At 38.8% G+C, this 15482-nt stretch overlaps 1 protein-coding gene across 1 annotated transcript; it reads left to right on the top strand.

The window, feature by feature from the left end:
* The first annotated feature begins 384 nt into the window (after window positions 1–384).
* On the top strand, window positions 385–15186 carry atxn7l2a (ataxin 7-like 2a). Its single transcript, XM_058790832.1, has 10 exons — window positions 385–557; window positions 1354–1422; window positions 4930–5254; window positions 6303–6541; window positions 6671–6753; window positions 7778–7989; window positions 8381–8555; window positions 8839–8960; window positions 10342–11182; window positions 14861–15186. Exons 1-10 carry the CDS (start codon window positions 428–430, stop codon window positions 14876–14878), a joined length of 2214 nt encoding a protein of 737 aa, XP_058646815.1. The 5' UTR covers window positions 385–427; the 3' UTR covers window positions 14879–15186.
* The last annotated feature ends 296 nt before the right edge of the window (window positions 15187–15482 follow it).

Below are 15482 nucleotides of genomic sequence, written 5' to 3'. Positions count from 1 at the left end.
GATCCTAACAAACCATACATCAATGGAAAGCTTATTTATATATGTATAAATCTCAATTTCGAAAAATTGACCCTTATGACTGGTTTTGTGGTCCAGGGTCAAAATTGTCATGAAAATGCCACAACGCTTATAAAAGGTATTATTTTATGTGAAGTAAAATATATTTTCATATTTTTTCATATAAGAATGTGAAATATTTTTATTCAGTTTCATATTAATGTACTCAATTTGCATTACAAATCTGTAAAGGGTTTGAGGCTTCGTCCCATAAAAATACTGTTAAACAACGTATTAATAATGCAAATAAAGTGAATAAAAACGACATGAAATTTTTTTTTACATTTAGCATGACAAGTGCGCGCACACGCGTGTTCCCCCTCCGCCCACGGGAGCGCGCAATGTGACGTCAGCGCCTTGCCGCGCAGTGATGATGGCGGTGCGTGAACGCGCAGTTAAAGTAATGGCTGCTCTGGAACGGCGGGTGCCTTGTCTCGATGATTTCGTGGGCCAAAGCTGGAGCGTTTGGACGGAAAGAGCCAACCTGACAGCATCGGAGGGTGAGTGAGCACTTCGTCGCCGCTATTTCTCCATCCCCTACCAAAAAGTCTCACGGATGTGCTTTATTTTTCGTGGAAAAGGCACGGCATCCCGAACCATGTTACCCAAACAAAGAACATGCGGGGTCCTAGCGCCGGCCGGGTCACGCGCTTGCGCTCTCTCTCTGATCAGTGTCGTCATAATAGAACGTGTTCCGCGTTCGTTTTGGAACTTCAAATGAAACGAACGCGCTCCGTTCTAAACCACTAATGTCCTTTTGTCGGTGGGCACGTTATCAAAGCAGTTAATAGTGCAGGGATCATATGCAGGTAGTTTTTATTTTGGCCCCACCCACAGAAGAGCTTGTGTGCTTCACAGATGACCAGTTCATGGCACAGATTGCATTCTACACTGAAAATCTTGGGAAATAAAACCTAAACTATTGACTGGATCTCATATTAAGACTGTCATTAAACACCACAGTATGCTTAATTCAACACGGGCCCCTTTTCCTCACAGTTTTGACTCAATATATTGCATATAAGACTGTAACCTAACCACACATTCTGAACCAAATATAGTCCACCTTAGAAGAGCCCATTATAGGTCTGATTATTGGAGGGCACACGTCCTTCTCAAGGTTTCTATGGTTACAGCCCATTGAAATAGTGGGTTTAGAAGGTTGGATTTATATAAGATGCCCGTGTGAGCTGTGTTGCTAAAGCAATGATGATAATGCATGGAAGTCTGTTCTTCTATAATGGTCATGTTTTATGTACCCGTTCTAACATTAACTTCCTCCAACCGTTTTCATAGGGTCCGATGGAGATGAATACAGCAAGAATGGCAAAAAAATGGTGGAAACCATGACACTGAGGAAAGAGGGTAGGCGTTACATATTTTCTTTTGATTTCAAGGGCACAAAGCAGTATTAACAAACCCATTTAGTGCAGGACTGATATACACTGTGTGCAGAATTATTAGGCAAGTTGATATTCTGGTCATATTTTTTTTTCCATTTTCCAGAACTGCAACCTTCCTGGACTCTCCAGAAGTGCAATGTGTCAGGTTTTCAGAGACCTTGCTTGGGTAGAAAATGCTAAAAAAATAACCCTCGCTTAATATGAATAACATGCTGAAGTGTTGTGAAATACATGAAGACTGATTTTGTATAGGCTTTATGGACAGATAAGTTGAGAGTGTCTCTTGAAGGACCAGCATCACATCCTCTTGTACCACTGTTTGAAGAATTTATCTTCCAGAATCTGGCAGTAAGTTTTAGGAGCTCATTTTAGTCAATCTCTGCAAGACAGACTTTTTAGGATAGGAGATGGAATAAAAATGAGCTCCTAAAACTTACTGCCAGATTCTGGAAGATAAATTCTTCAAACAGTGGTACAAGAGGATGTGATGCTGGTCCTTCAAGAGTCACTCTCAACTTATCTGTCCATAAAGCCTATACAAAATCAGTCTTCATGTATTTCACAACACTTCAGCATGTTATTCTTATTAAGTGAGGGTTATTTTCTACCCAAGCAAGGTCTCTGAGAACCTGACACATTGCACTTCTGGAGAGTCCAGGAAGGTTGCAGTTCTGGAAAATGGTGGCGCTGGAGACTAAATGATTCCTGATGGTTTCACAGCTAATTCTTCACCTTAATTCTTAATTCTTTTGCAGTTAACATGTCTTTTCTTCTCCACCTGTTTTTTCTGACCCTGCTGACCCAATGAGCATTTTGCTGCCCAATGGTCATGCCTTAACTTTGCTAATTCTATTATTGAATTAGTATTGCATCCTTCTCATGGGCATTTAATTATTATTTTACTCTTTCAATCTCTTTTTTTGGCTCATTTTATCTGTAAAAGAAAACCTGCCTAATAATTCAGCACACTTGAAATAAGGAGTTTTTGACTTTCAGCCTTCATGGACAATTATATATAACTTAGAAATGATTAAATACAAAATCAATAGTAGTTATTAAGATTGATGTGGTTTGGAATTGGTAAAATTTTCTTGGCTAATATCAACTTGCCTAATAATTCTGCACACAGTATAAACAGAATAATTGGCCGGTGTTTGGCTGTTTTGAGGGGTTTTTTTGGACAGTAAAAACATGGTTCTTCTTGTCAGGTCCAACTTTTATAAACAGCTGTATATATATATATATATATATAATTACATGTAAAGTAAAACATTTCAAAAGTTTTTTTATTTTGATGATTAGAGTTTACAACTCATGAAAGTAAAAAAAAATCCAGTATCTCAAAATATTAGAATATTTACATTTGAGTTTCATTAAATGACCATCCCTACAGTATAAATTCTGGGTATCTCTTGTTCTTTGAAACCACAATAATGGGGAGGACTGTTGACTTGGCAATGGTCCAGAAGACAATCAATGACACCCTCCACAAAGAGGGTAAGTCACAGAAGGTCATTACTGAAAGTGTGGCTGTTTACAGAGTGCTGTATCAAAGCATAATGAATGCAAAGTTGACCGGAAGGAAGAAATTGGGTTGGAAAAGGTGCACAAGCAAACAGGAATGACCGCAAGCTTGAGAATACTGTCAAGCAAAGTTGATTCAAACCCTTGGGAGAGCTTCACAAGGAGTGGACTGAAGCTGGAGTCAGTGCATCAAGAGTCACCACGCTCAGACGTCTTCAGGAAAAGGGCTACCAAGCCACTTCTGAACCAGAGACAACGTCAGAAGCATCTTAACTGGGCTGTGGAGAAAAAGAACTGGACTGTTGCTCAGTGGTCCAAAGTCCTCTTTTCAGATAAAAGTAAATTTTGCGTTTCATTTGGAAATCCAAGGTCTGGAGGAAGACTGGAGAGGCACAGAATCCAAGCTGCTTGAAGTCCAGAGTGACGTTTCTGAAGTCAATGATGATTTGGGGTGCCGTGACATCTGCTGGTGTTGGCCCATTGTGTTTTGTCAAGTCCAAAGTCAATGCAGCCATCTACCAGGAGATTTTGGAGCACTTTATGCTTTCATCTTCTGACAAACTTTATGGAGATGCTGATTTCCTTTCCCAGCTGGACTTTAGCACCTGCCCACTGTGCCAATAGCACTTCCAAGTGGTTTGCTGTCCATGATATTACTGTGCTTGATTGGCCAGCCAACATGCCTGACCTGAACCCCATATGGAATCTATGGGATATTTTCAAGAGAAAGATGAGAAAGTCAATTTAACAATCCAGACGAGCTGAAGGCTCAATAGTCCCTCAGCAGTGCCACAGGCCGATCGTTTCCATGCCACACCTCACTGATGCTGTCATTTGTGCTAAAGGAGCCCGACCAAGTATTGAGTGCATAAATCAACAAACTTTAAAGAACTTGAACTTTTCTGTTTTGAAAATCATCTTTTGACTGATCTTAGATATTCTAATATTTTGAGATACTGGATACTGAAAACAAAACAAAAACTTTTTAAATGTTTTACTTTACATGTAATGAATCTAGAATATATGAAAGTTTCACTTTTTGAAATAAGTTACAAAAAAAAAACCCTCTTTCACGATATTCATGCCTTTTTTGAGATGCACCTGTACATGTTCCTTTGTGAAATTCAAGTTCATGTGTCGTTTAATTTCAGTGGTTTGTTCAACAGAGCTATTATTACAGTGTTATAGGGTGAATTCAGGTAAATTACCCAGTTTAAACAGTGCAATTTACTTGAATTCAGACTATCGGCCTTATATCAGCCATAAACCAGCCTTCTCTTAAAATTTTGGCGTCAACTATTGAAATTCCCATATTGGTCAACCTGTGCACCTATTCTGACATACTAGGCCTATATTTTCATCCTCGTTGTAAAATCCCTTCAAATTTAATGTTTCTCTGAAAGGGTTTTAATGATGAACTGGAGTTGATGTTTTTTTCAGTTATGTCAAAGAAGGTAGCGGTCAACCATTATTTTTTTATTATTTTTACAATTTTATTTTTCAGTTTTTTACTGTTTTATTTTGATAGTTCAGTTGGTAGACAGGAAGCGAAGTGGGAGAAAGAGAGGGGGGAGGGATGGGAAGGGTCCATGAACTTGGGATGCACGAAGCACAACAGCGCTATATGTTGGCGCTAATATATTTTTCATATGTTATCTGTAATTTTTTTTTTTCTTCTTATTTTGGTTTTAATAAAGAAGTTTTAACTTAATTGTGCAACCAGCAATGTTTTCAGCCAATGCTGATAACCTTAAGATGATCAAATATTGGACTATTACTAGTAGGCACTGTTGAAACAACATTTTCTGTAGCTTGAGTTTTCGAACAATGCTTTATACACCCACACAGAATTAATCTTTCTCTTTGAGTGCATTTGGAAATATTTTCTGTAGTTTTATTTTTCAAACAAAGCTAATTTTCCCTGTTGTTTGCTATGCTTCTGAAGATATGTCCATCTTCGGTCATTATCCTGGCCACGATGACTTCTATCTGGTGGTTTGTGGTCACTGCAGTCAGGTGGTGAAGCCTCAGGCGTTCGAGAAGCATTGTGAGAGGAGACACGGCCCTCTGGGTAAGCTCTATGCACACCTCCGCTCCACCCCACCTCCACCTCAGCAGCAGAGGCCCCGTCATGGACACACCCCGCCCTCCCACGGAGCCTCCTCTTGGAGTGCCAGGAACCAGAACGTTGGGCCGCCGAGGGCGTCTCCGCAATCTCCCTCAACACCGCCTCAGTTCAGACACTCAAAACCTCCGAAAGATGGAGTTTGGTAAGATTTACTAATCTGATCTTGTATGTTAAAGTTAAAAGAGGGTCTGAAGTGTAATCCTAATTTTTAGTTCAGTGTTTGTTTTTTCCCTTACAAAATTATTTATATGTATGTATCCACTTTAAAGAAATAGTTCACCCAAAAATGAAAATTGTCATTTAATTACCCTCATGTCATTCCAAACTCGTAAGACCTTCGTTCATCTTCAGAACACAAATTAAGAAATTCTTAGCTCTCAGACCCTCTATAGGCAGCGACACAACTGACACATTCAGGGCCCAGAAAGGTAGTAAGGACATAGTTAAAGTAGTCCATTTGACATCTGTGGTTCAACCTTAATTTTATTAAGCTACGAGGATACATTTTGTGCTTAAAGAAAATAAAAATAGCAACTCTGATTTCATCAGAAATATCTTAATTTGTGTTCTGAAGATGAACAAATGTCTTGCGGGTTTGGAACGATATGAGGCTGAGTAATTAATGACAGAATTTTCATTTTTGGGTGAACTATCCCTTTAATAAACTTATCAAAATAACAAAAAAAGTTTTAGTTTTAATGACAACAGACATATTCAAAATGTATACTTGCACTTAGTCTGCAAAGGAGTGGAAAAAGTGGAAATCAGGATTAGGCATAAAATAATGTCTTCGAAATCATTCATACACATGAAAATCAAATGAGAGTTTATTTGTTCAAGACTTTGAAGATTTTCAAATGTATGAATGATTCTGAAACAATTTTCTATACATTATTGTTTCAGTTGTAACCTGGCTCAGATGAAGACAGGAATCATGTTTTTGTGGCAGTTTTTTTTCTGGTGACTAAGTGACAGTACAAGACTTTACTTTACAAGTGGTTGTTGAAAGCAAAAAAAAGATACAAAATGATGTGCTACAGCAAAACAAGGACTGTTTTTGGAATCAGCATCTCAAAATTAGTAAGAAACAAGTATTCATTCAGCAAATATGATGCAGGACAGTGTAATCTGTGGTTTTTAGCATCATATAGCATCTGTATTATTTATATATATGACAATCTTTCCACTAGGCACTCACCTTCAAACTCGGGTCATTCAGAATCAGCTGTTTTTAAGCAGCCCCCTCCCATCGAACCCACGCGGTGCTCCCCTCCCCCTACTCACAGAGACCCCCCATGGCCACACGGAGGCCCGTCACCCAATCGGCCTTCCTCAACTGAGAGGCCTCAATCCCAGAGAGGCGAGGCTGCCTCGGCCCCTGTTACCTCCGGACATCTCCGTGGGCCGAGAACGTACAAAATGGTCTCCAGTAAGTCCTTACTGAGGCCCTTTGTTTGATAATCAACATTAGGCTACATTTGCATTAAAACCAGAATATATATATATATATGTGTGTGTGTGTGTGTGTGGAAAAAATGCTTTTTCTCATTTTCTGCAGAAAAAGAATGTGACCTTGACAAGCACTGTGGTGTGTTGGACCCTGAGAGAAAGAAAGTTTGTACTCGACTTTTGACCTGCAATGTGAGTGGACCACTACTTTCACATATCATAGTGAACATGTCTTAAGTACTGATCTTCATTCAGTCCCAGAATATTCTGGAAAGCAGAATTGTTGCAGATTTGCTGCCTTTTTTTTTTTTTTTTTTTTTTTTTTTTTGCTGTCTTGTGGTAGTAGTGAAAATCTATCTCGCCTTCAGAGCATTGAAACCATTCAGTGGACGCTGGTTTCAGTGTGTAGACAGACAGGAAGTTCAGCGGACATGACTGACAGGAAATGCGGAAGGGTTTACAGGAAAAGCCTCACTTCATTTGAGTAGCATGACTTCAGGTTTTTGTTAAATCGGTAGATATTGGCTGTCTATAGGCCCGTTAGCTAAAATACAAATATAACAATATATAAACAGCAATAATTTCATATTGTTTTTTTATTTACTAAAACATTGTAATGGATAATAAATTCTGCACATGAACTTGCATGAGAAATTTTGAGTGATAGTCGGTAATAAAAAAACGAAATATCTAATTGATAAAATAATATTATGACCTCTTACTGCTCTCATATTTATGCGTCATAATATATGGACGGATTATGAAGCTGTTTTTAGGGTAACTAAAAAAATCTATTAAAATCATGCAATATTTACAGTTTTCAACCTCAAAGTTATTGTGTATAATTGATATCATGCATTTTTTTTTTTTTTTTTTTTAAGAAATAAAGGAAGAATAAATGTCCGGCTCCACAGCTAGATGATGTTCAAAATCTAGGGCACACAAGTGTTATATATAAAATTATTTTTGGGGTAAAGTGAGAATAACGCATTGTTTGCTTTGTGCAGTCATAAGTTTGAGCACTTCCTCTAAATTATTTATTAAAACTACACAATCCCTTAAAGGCTTTTCAGTGCCTAATATTCTATAAAATCCAGAACCACAATTCATGATGAAAGCACTTACACTCACCATTTAGCATGCGTTTTATGAATAAGATTCACTGAAAATGTGCTGCAAGTCTTCTGTCAAAAACAAAATATCATCTCTCCTCCAGATTCATTCCATTCATCAGCGCAGGAAGGTGCAAGGCAGGAGTAAAAACTTTGACCAGCTGGTGGCAGAGCTGAAGATGAGTTCGAAGGCTCGTGATCGGGTATCTCAGGCCCCAGAGAGTTCAGCTGCTCCGACTGTAAGCCCAGAACCTCCCAGAGATGCACCTGTACCCCCTGTCTGCCGGAGACCTCTGACGAACAGCCCTGCATTTAGGTTAGAAACATCAATGCAAAAAAAAAATAAAAATAGAAACAGTTTTTAAAAACAGTGTAATTGGTATAAATTATAAATAATACATTTATAATTTATTATATCAAGCCAAATATTCAATATTTAAAAAATAAAATAAAATTTGGCTATTGCTACAAATATACCCCAGCGACTTAAGACTGGTTTTGTGGTCCAGGGTCTCACACACACACACACACACACACACACACTATATTTAGAATTATAATTTATATTTATAATTTTATTATATGTATGTATGCATGTATGTGAATACAATACATACTCTGTGAACTGTTATTGTTAATTTACATTTTGTGTTTTTGCTAATAGTTTTAACTGCCTGTTTGTTTCTGTTCATCTGTTTGTGTTGCAGAACACCCACATTGTCTGAAAGTGTGGAGGAGGATAAACCCCATCTGGAGGATGCCAGCACATGGCCCCACTCTCCTCTCACCCAGGCCCACATCTCAGGTGATGAGAGCGAAGGAGAGGGGAATGATGACCTCCCAGACTGGCACTCAACTCCATGGCATCCCAAACCAGCCGCGGTACAGCTAAACACTTTCGCAGTGTCATCTAGTATTATGCAATATCCAGGCAATAAGAGTTATAGAAGTGTGTTCTAGTTTAAGTATTAGGCAAGCATCTCTATAATAGAGAGATGAATAAACCCTTAGTAACTGCTTAGCAAAGTTGCATAGTTGTCAACTGAGCTTCAGACATTACATGACGTTGTTGGTGGTCTTTACATGACTGTAACTTCTCAAACAGACTTAACTGAATGAGTGAAAGAGAGTGTATTAGTGTTAATCTTTGGCCTTTCCGCTACAGCTTTGTTCATTTGGGAGTCGTTCTCTGGGTCACGGTGTCTTCACTTTTGATCGGCGGTTGCACCATCTACGGTCTGCCATGAGTGCCATGGTGGAGAGTCACCTCAGCGCCCATCTGTGGAAGTAAGAACAGCTTGACTTACATATGTCCTATCATAGAAACAAACAGTGGGGTGATGTCAATAAAAAGCTCGAAAGCAGGCACAGCTCTCACAAAACATGTCATGTGATTTTCATTGTTGTATGAAATAGTTGTATTGATAGTTCACCCAAAAATGAAAATTCTGTCATTATTACTCACCCTCATGTCGTTCCAAACCAATAAGACCTTTGTTCATCTTTAGAACACAAATGAGATATTTTTGATGAAATCTGACAGTTTTCTGGCCCTGCATAGACAGCGCGTTCAAGGCTCAGAAAGGTAGTAAGGACATGGTTAAAATAGTCCATGTGACATCAGTGGTTCAACCTTAATTTTATGAAGCTACGAGAATAATTTCTGTGTCCAAAGACATCACATTGAATTTTGTAATGATGTCTTTACCTTTCTGGGTCTTAAACGTGTCAGTTCCGAAGATGAATGAACATCTTACGGGTTTGGATTGAGATGAGGGTGAGTAATTAATGACAGATTTTTTTTTTTTTGACAGAACTATCCCTTTTAAGACCTTTTTTTCAAACTTGCATTATTCTAATGAAAAAATATTGAAATATAGTAAAATCATTTAAAACCTATTGATATATAGATGTATATATTGTAACGCATTTATTCATCATGGTATTATTTATTGTCCTTTACTTTTTGTTCTGATTGTAATAATTGTATTACAGCAATGAGAATCAACAAGGATAAGAATCACAAAAATTCACATATAAAAGAAATCCAGATGCATTATGAAACCTGTTACAAACATGTCTAAGTAATATTTCACCCTGGTTTTGCATGAAGTCATCAGAGCTTGTTTTTATTTATTGTTGCAGAATTTTCATTTAAATTTAAGGACCTTTCATAAATTTGCATTACTGTAATGAGTAAAGTATTTTAATAAATATTAAAATGTTTAAATATATAATTTAAAATCTTATTTAAAAGTTTTTAAGAGCTAATCAAGGTACTATGCATTTGTGCTCATTTTAACAAATAGCTGTATTACAGAAACTTCAAGTAAAACAATAGATGCATTGCAATAATATAAATTTGGGGGAATGTTTCATTTTTGTAACAATACACAATGCAAAAAACCTAATTGACCTAAAAAACATTTTTGTCAATTGACTTTGGGTTGGAATGTGAGCGGGACGTGTCACTCACAGATCACTTGCTCTGAGCCTGATCCAGTAGCTTTATGGTGTTTTCTTCACCAGAGTAGCTCTAAGGTTAATCTCTATTAGCGCTTCAATCCCTAACCTGTTTCTGTTTGACAAAGCTGTGTTTTTACTCCCTGCACTGCATGCAAAAGTAAATGTTTCATCTCACGTCCCCTGATTCCTCTCCTACTCGCAGAAAAATACCTCAAGCATCAGATCCTCACTCCCAGAGTCCCCCAGCCAAGCCTGCAGCCGTTCCTGCCTCTCCTTCCTCCATTTCCCAGCATTCCAAACAGAAAGCAGGAAGTCACAATTCGACTTCTCTCAAGACTTCCTTCTACTCTTCCCACGGACCAGGCAAGGAGACAAACCCACAGAGTTCCTCCACCAGCAAGGCTTACGGTCAATCCGAGAACTCTGGGGGGGGCCAGTCAACGGCCCCACCTTCTAAACTCGGTCGAGCCCCCGCTCAGTCGGGCCCCGGTCGGCCCAAGAACTCATCTGGCCGCCCCAACAAACAGCAGCTGCGTCTCAGGGAAGCAGAGCGGACGACCACACCGGACGCTGCTGCTCTGCGCAAACGGAAAGCCTCTTTGGAAGAATCGGACGCTGTCAGCCCGGACAAGAATTGTGTGTCTCAGAACAAGGGGCGGCCCCTCATCAGCAAAACGCCACCGTCAGCCTCTCACGGACAAACCAACGGCTCTCTCTCACCGGGAAGCAAGCCGCGTCCCCAACTCACAGCCTCTGATTCCCACACGCCATCCTCGTGGGCCTTTAAGAGGACTCATCCCCCGAGCCACCATTCGCCACCAGACGCTGCCCCGCACAGCCGAGGAGTGGACTCAGGACTGCATGGCAGGGTGGCCAGCTTTGATCACAAGGCTTTGGGGAAGAAACGCAAGAGCAGCAGCTCCTCTCCACCCTCCAAACCCCACCGGCTGCCCACTTCCCCTCATTCTGGCTTCTATCCCTGGAAAGAAAGCAAAGGGACGGGACTCTCCATAGGAGGGGAAAAGAAACTCAGCACACAAAAGGTGAGCGAACATTTAGATTTGTAAATACGTACTTAATATCTTTCAACTGTAACCCTCAAACTCATCTGCTTAGATGAAAACAAGCAGCTTTACCAATAAAATTCATCTCAAGTACACCAGAATGATTTTAATTCGTTTTATTGTCATTTTAAAGTGCCCCTATTATGGATTTTTGAAAATGACCTTTCATGCAGTGTGTAACACAGCTCTAAGTGAATGAAAACATTCTGCAAAGTTTTAAATATGGAAGTTCATAAGTTTTTAAAACGAATCCCAAGCCGTTTCATGCTGACATCAACATGAAACATTAGCATATTGCCCGCCCACTTGTTGGTCTTTTCGGGTTGGTCTGAATGAAAATGCAAATTCATTCTTTGCCACTAGGTGCTGCTTTTGGAGCATTAAATAGCAGTTTCCCTGGTAACGCTGTACACAAAGCAGCACTGCACTCACAAACCTGCTTTATCAGGCATTACAGGCATGATGAAATCTTAGTGTGAGTAAAGTTCCTAGTGTGAGTACTCCCTTATTCTCCCGCACAAACGAGTCTTTACCCGTCCGCACCCGCACTCTCCCATCAAGTGTTGTCCTGCGCCACACTCTGTTGCGTTGGGTCCCGTGATAGTGCAGGTGCCCCATTATAATGTCATGATTAAGGCTCTGGACTCTGAGCATAACTTGTTTTTCTATAACAAATTATAAAATATTTTCTATTAAAATGTTAATGCCCTTGCAGTGGCAAATAGCTTTGGTTTTATATTTAATTTGATTACATTAATTTTGAGATTTACCATACATTTTTTAACTGCTACTATGTAAAAGGTGTACTGCTGTAAAAAAAAAAAAAAGCACCTTATTTATTTAAAGTGTTTGCAAACCAAATGTAATTGCACTTGTTCATATAGCAGTACTTTTAAAGGGGTCATATGATGCTATTTTAAAGATCATTATTTGGTGTAACAGAATATGTTGACATGCTTTAATGTTCAAAAAACACATTATTTTTCAAATACTGTACATTATTGTAGTTCCTCTATGCCCCGCCTCTCTCAAACGCGTTGTTTAACAAAGCCCCTCCTTCCAACAAGTGCAGTCTGCTCTGATTGGCCAACTGACAGTGTATTGTGATTAGCTGAACACCAAGCACGCGTCGGAAATGTAACGTCCCTTACCATAATCGCGAGCTTCAGCTTTGAAGTTAGTTTTACCATCAGTTTAAGCCCGAGAGGGGAACAGAGTCGCATGACAGACACCGTGATTATGCTCGTATGTATTTGCAGTACACAAGCCACGGTTAAGACGATTTCTGATGGCTGTACACTCCGCTGTGATGTGACCCTGTTCCCCTCACACACACACACACACACACTCGCGACGCGTTACGCACAAAACTCCGCATTTGAACAGTCAATAGCAAATACTTGAACTAATAACAAAACATGCCTGCAGTCGCTGATTCAGAAGCGCCAGATTGTCATAGCAAACTTGGAATTGACCCTTTTTTTTTTTTTATTTTTAAATAGCCTTCGTGCATAGCCACTCTACTAGGTTCACGAAACTGACATCCATAAAATGCATTGCATAAATTCGAACATTTGGGTTGTGTTGTTGTGTTGTAAACACCAATGATTCCTAATTGCATCTACTTTTGGAAGGCCAAATAAAGTGCTTTTGCTTTCGCATAGAAGCACACAGCGTCTCCCTGACATGGCTGCATCAACACTACTGTGGTTACTGAAACCACGCCGCCTTTCTTTGCATGAACGTTTAGGCGGCATTACGCAAATTTCCACATGTAGACGTGGGGGCGTGTTTGAATGAGCCGTTTTAGGGGGGCGTGGACGAGTCATAACTTTTTATAAAGAATATCTCTTTTGGTTTGAGACTTTTTAGTCTTTGCAACTTTAGGGATCTCATCTATGCACGAACAGCTTGTAACACTCCAAAGAGAAAGGAAAACTTGAAAACGCATCATATGACCCCTTTAAATGAAAAAGTGCACAATACACTACTGTTGAATTCATTATTGAATTTTGTGCATAATGCGATTAATCGCAGAAAATCATGTGATTTTAATCACGATTAAAAAAAATTATCGTTGCCCAGCACTTATATATGGATTTAAATATGGTCAAATTAGTCATATATCTTTGTGTGTGTGTGTTTCTTTGTTTGTCGTTGTCAAACTAGAAATTCCTCTGTTTAATTTCTATGTATTGCACTTCGGTTAATTCCTCTTCCTGTTATTCTGCTTCAACAGCTTGTGGAGCTGTGGACTAGTGAATACAAAGTTCAGTTCGTAAATAGAAAAAAGATCCAATTCTTAAAGTCTGGGGGTTTTTTTTCCCAATTTTGAAAGCATAACCAAATTAGACACAATTCTACATGCATATGAGGGTTCATTTGAATAAGAGTGTTGTAATTATATGGAATTCAGTGGATTTCTTTTGGCCATTTTAGACAATGCGTTTTACAAGGATCTGCATTGTGAAAAGGTGATGAGGAACGCTACTGTTCAAAAGTTTGGCATCAGTATTTTATAAAATAAAAAATAAAAATTCTTAAGCAGCAAATCAGCATATTAGAATAATTTCTGAAAGATCATGTGACGCTGAGGAGGAATGGGTATAATATTATGTAACATTTTATTTTAAGGTGTCCTTGTTACATATAATTACTATTATAGTAACAATTAATTATGTATAATTACATGCAAGTAACCTTAAAGGGATAGTTCACCCAAAAATAAAAATTTGATGTTTATCTGCTTACCCCAGGGCATCCAAAATGTAGGTGACTTTGTTTCTTCAGTAGAACACAAACGAAGATTTTTAACTCAAACCGTTGCAGTCTGTCAGTCATATAATGTCAGTCAATGGGACTCACGGCTTTGAGAGAAAAAAAAACATACACAGACAAAACCAAATTAATCCCTGTGGCTCGTGATGATACATTGAGGTCTAAAGACACGAAACGATCTGTCTGTGCAAGAAACTGAACAGTATTTGTATCGTTTTTTACATCTTATCGGCTGCATGGTCCAACTGTCCTGAGCGTGTTCACATGACGGCTGGCGCGTGACACGTCGTCTTCTTGCTTCAAGACGGATCACAGACTTATAAGTGCATTACCTCCACCTATCTCTCAATGGACCATTGACACTCCTAATTGAGATTGTAGGTAGTGTCAATGGTCCATATAAGTCTGCGATCCGCCGTAAAGCAAGAAGATGACGCGTCATGTGCCGGCTGTCGTGTGAACGCGCTCAGGACAGTTGGACCGTGCAGCGGATCAGAGGTAAAAAAACGATATAAATACTGTTCAGTTTCTTGCACAGACAGATCGGTTTTTGTCTTTAGACCTCAATGTATCGTCACAAGCCGCAGGGTTTAACTTAGTTTTGTCTGTTTTGTTTTTTTTCTTTCTCAAAGCCATGGGTCCCATTGACAGACATTACATGACTGACAGACTGCAACGGTTTGAGTTAAAAATCTTTATTTTTGGGTGAACTATCCCTTTAAGCCAAACCCTAATCCTAACCATATAGTAGGTACATGTACTTAAATGTATAATTACAATGTAACAAGGACACCTTAAAATAAAGTGTAACCTAATATTCTAACACTGATGTTAATATTGGTTATCATATTAATTGTTCTCTGTTGCCTTTTTCTACAGCCAAAATTGCACCACTGAGAGTGCCAGCCTTACAAGCCACTAAGAGCGAGCCCTACGAACTCTACCATATAGAACTATGGATGCAGGACTCCGGATGTTTGACTGACTGTTTGAATTGTGTGTATGTGTGTGTGCGCATGTTTAGCTACTATGAATGTCTGTCTGTGTGTGTGTGTGTGTGTGTGTGTGTATGTATGTGGAGGTGTATGAAACAAGATGGGGGAGTGAATTTCTCTGTGAATTCAGAAAATACCTCAGAATCTACTGAATAATGCTGCTACATAAATGTTGTTTATAAAACGGATTAAAATATTCTTTATACTCAGCACTGTCTTTATTATTTATTCATTCTTTTTGAAAATTGGTAAATGGGTGAATTTGATGAAACCTGTCATTTTGACACTTTATTTCTGTTATGATCCACTTCCAGTGATTCAAAAAAGTATAACATTTTAGAAAAACTTTTTTTCACTCATTGTCTTAAATTTATATTTCAAATTTAGTCTTTTTCTTTTTCTTTTCTGTTTTAGTGACGTTTGAGCTCTCTTTGACTGCAGTTTCTATTTAAGAAAATTTTTAAAAAAAATGTAAATCCTTAAACGAATTTCCAGTATTTTCCCAT

The sequence above is a fragment of the Onychostoma macrolepis genome, chromosome 11 (assembly GCF_012432095.1).
Source record: "Onychostoma macrolepis isolate SWU-2019 chromosome 11, ASM1243209v1, whole genome shotgun sequence".
Taxonomy (NCBI): domain Eukaryota; kingdom Metazoa; phylum Chordata; class Actinopteri; order Cypriniformes; family Cyprinidae; genus Onychostoma; species Onychostoma macrolepis.
This window is presented reverse-complemented; position numbering and strand designations above follow the sequence as displayed.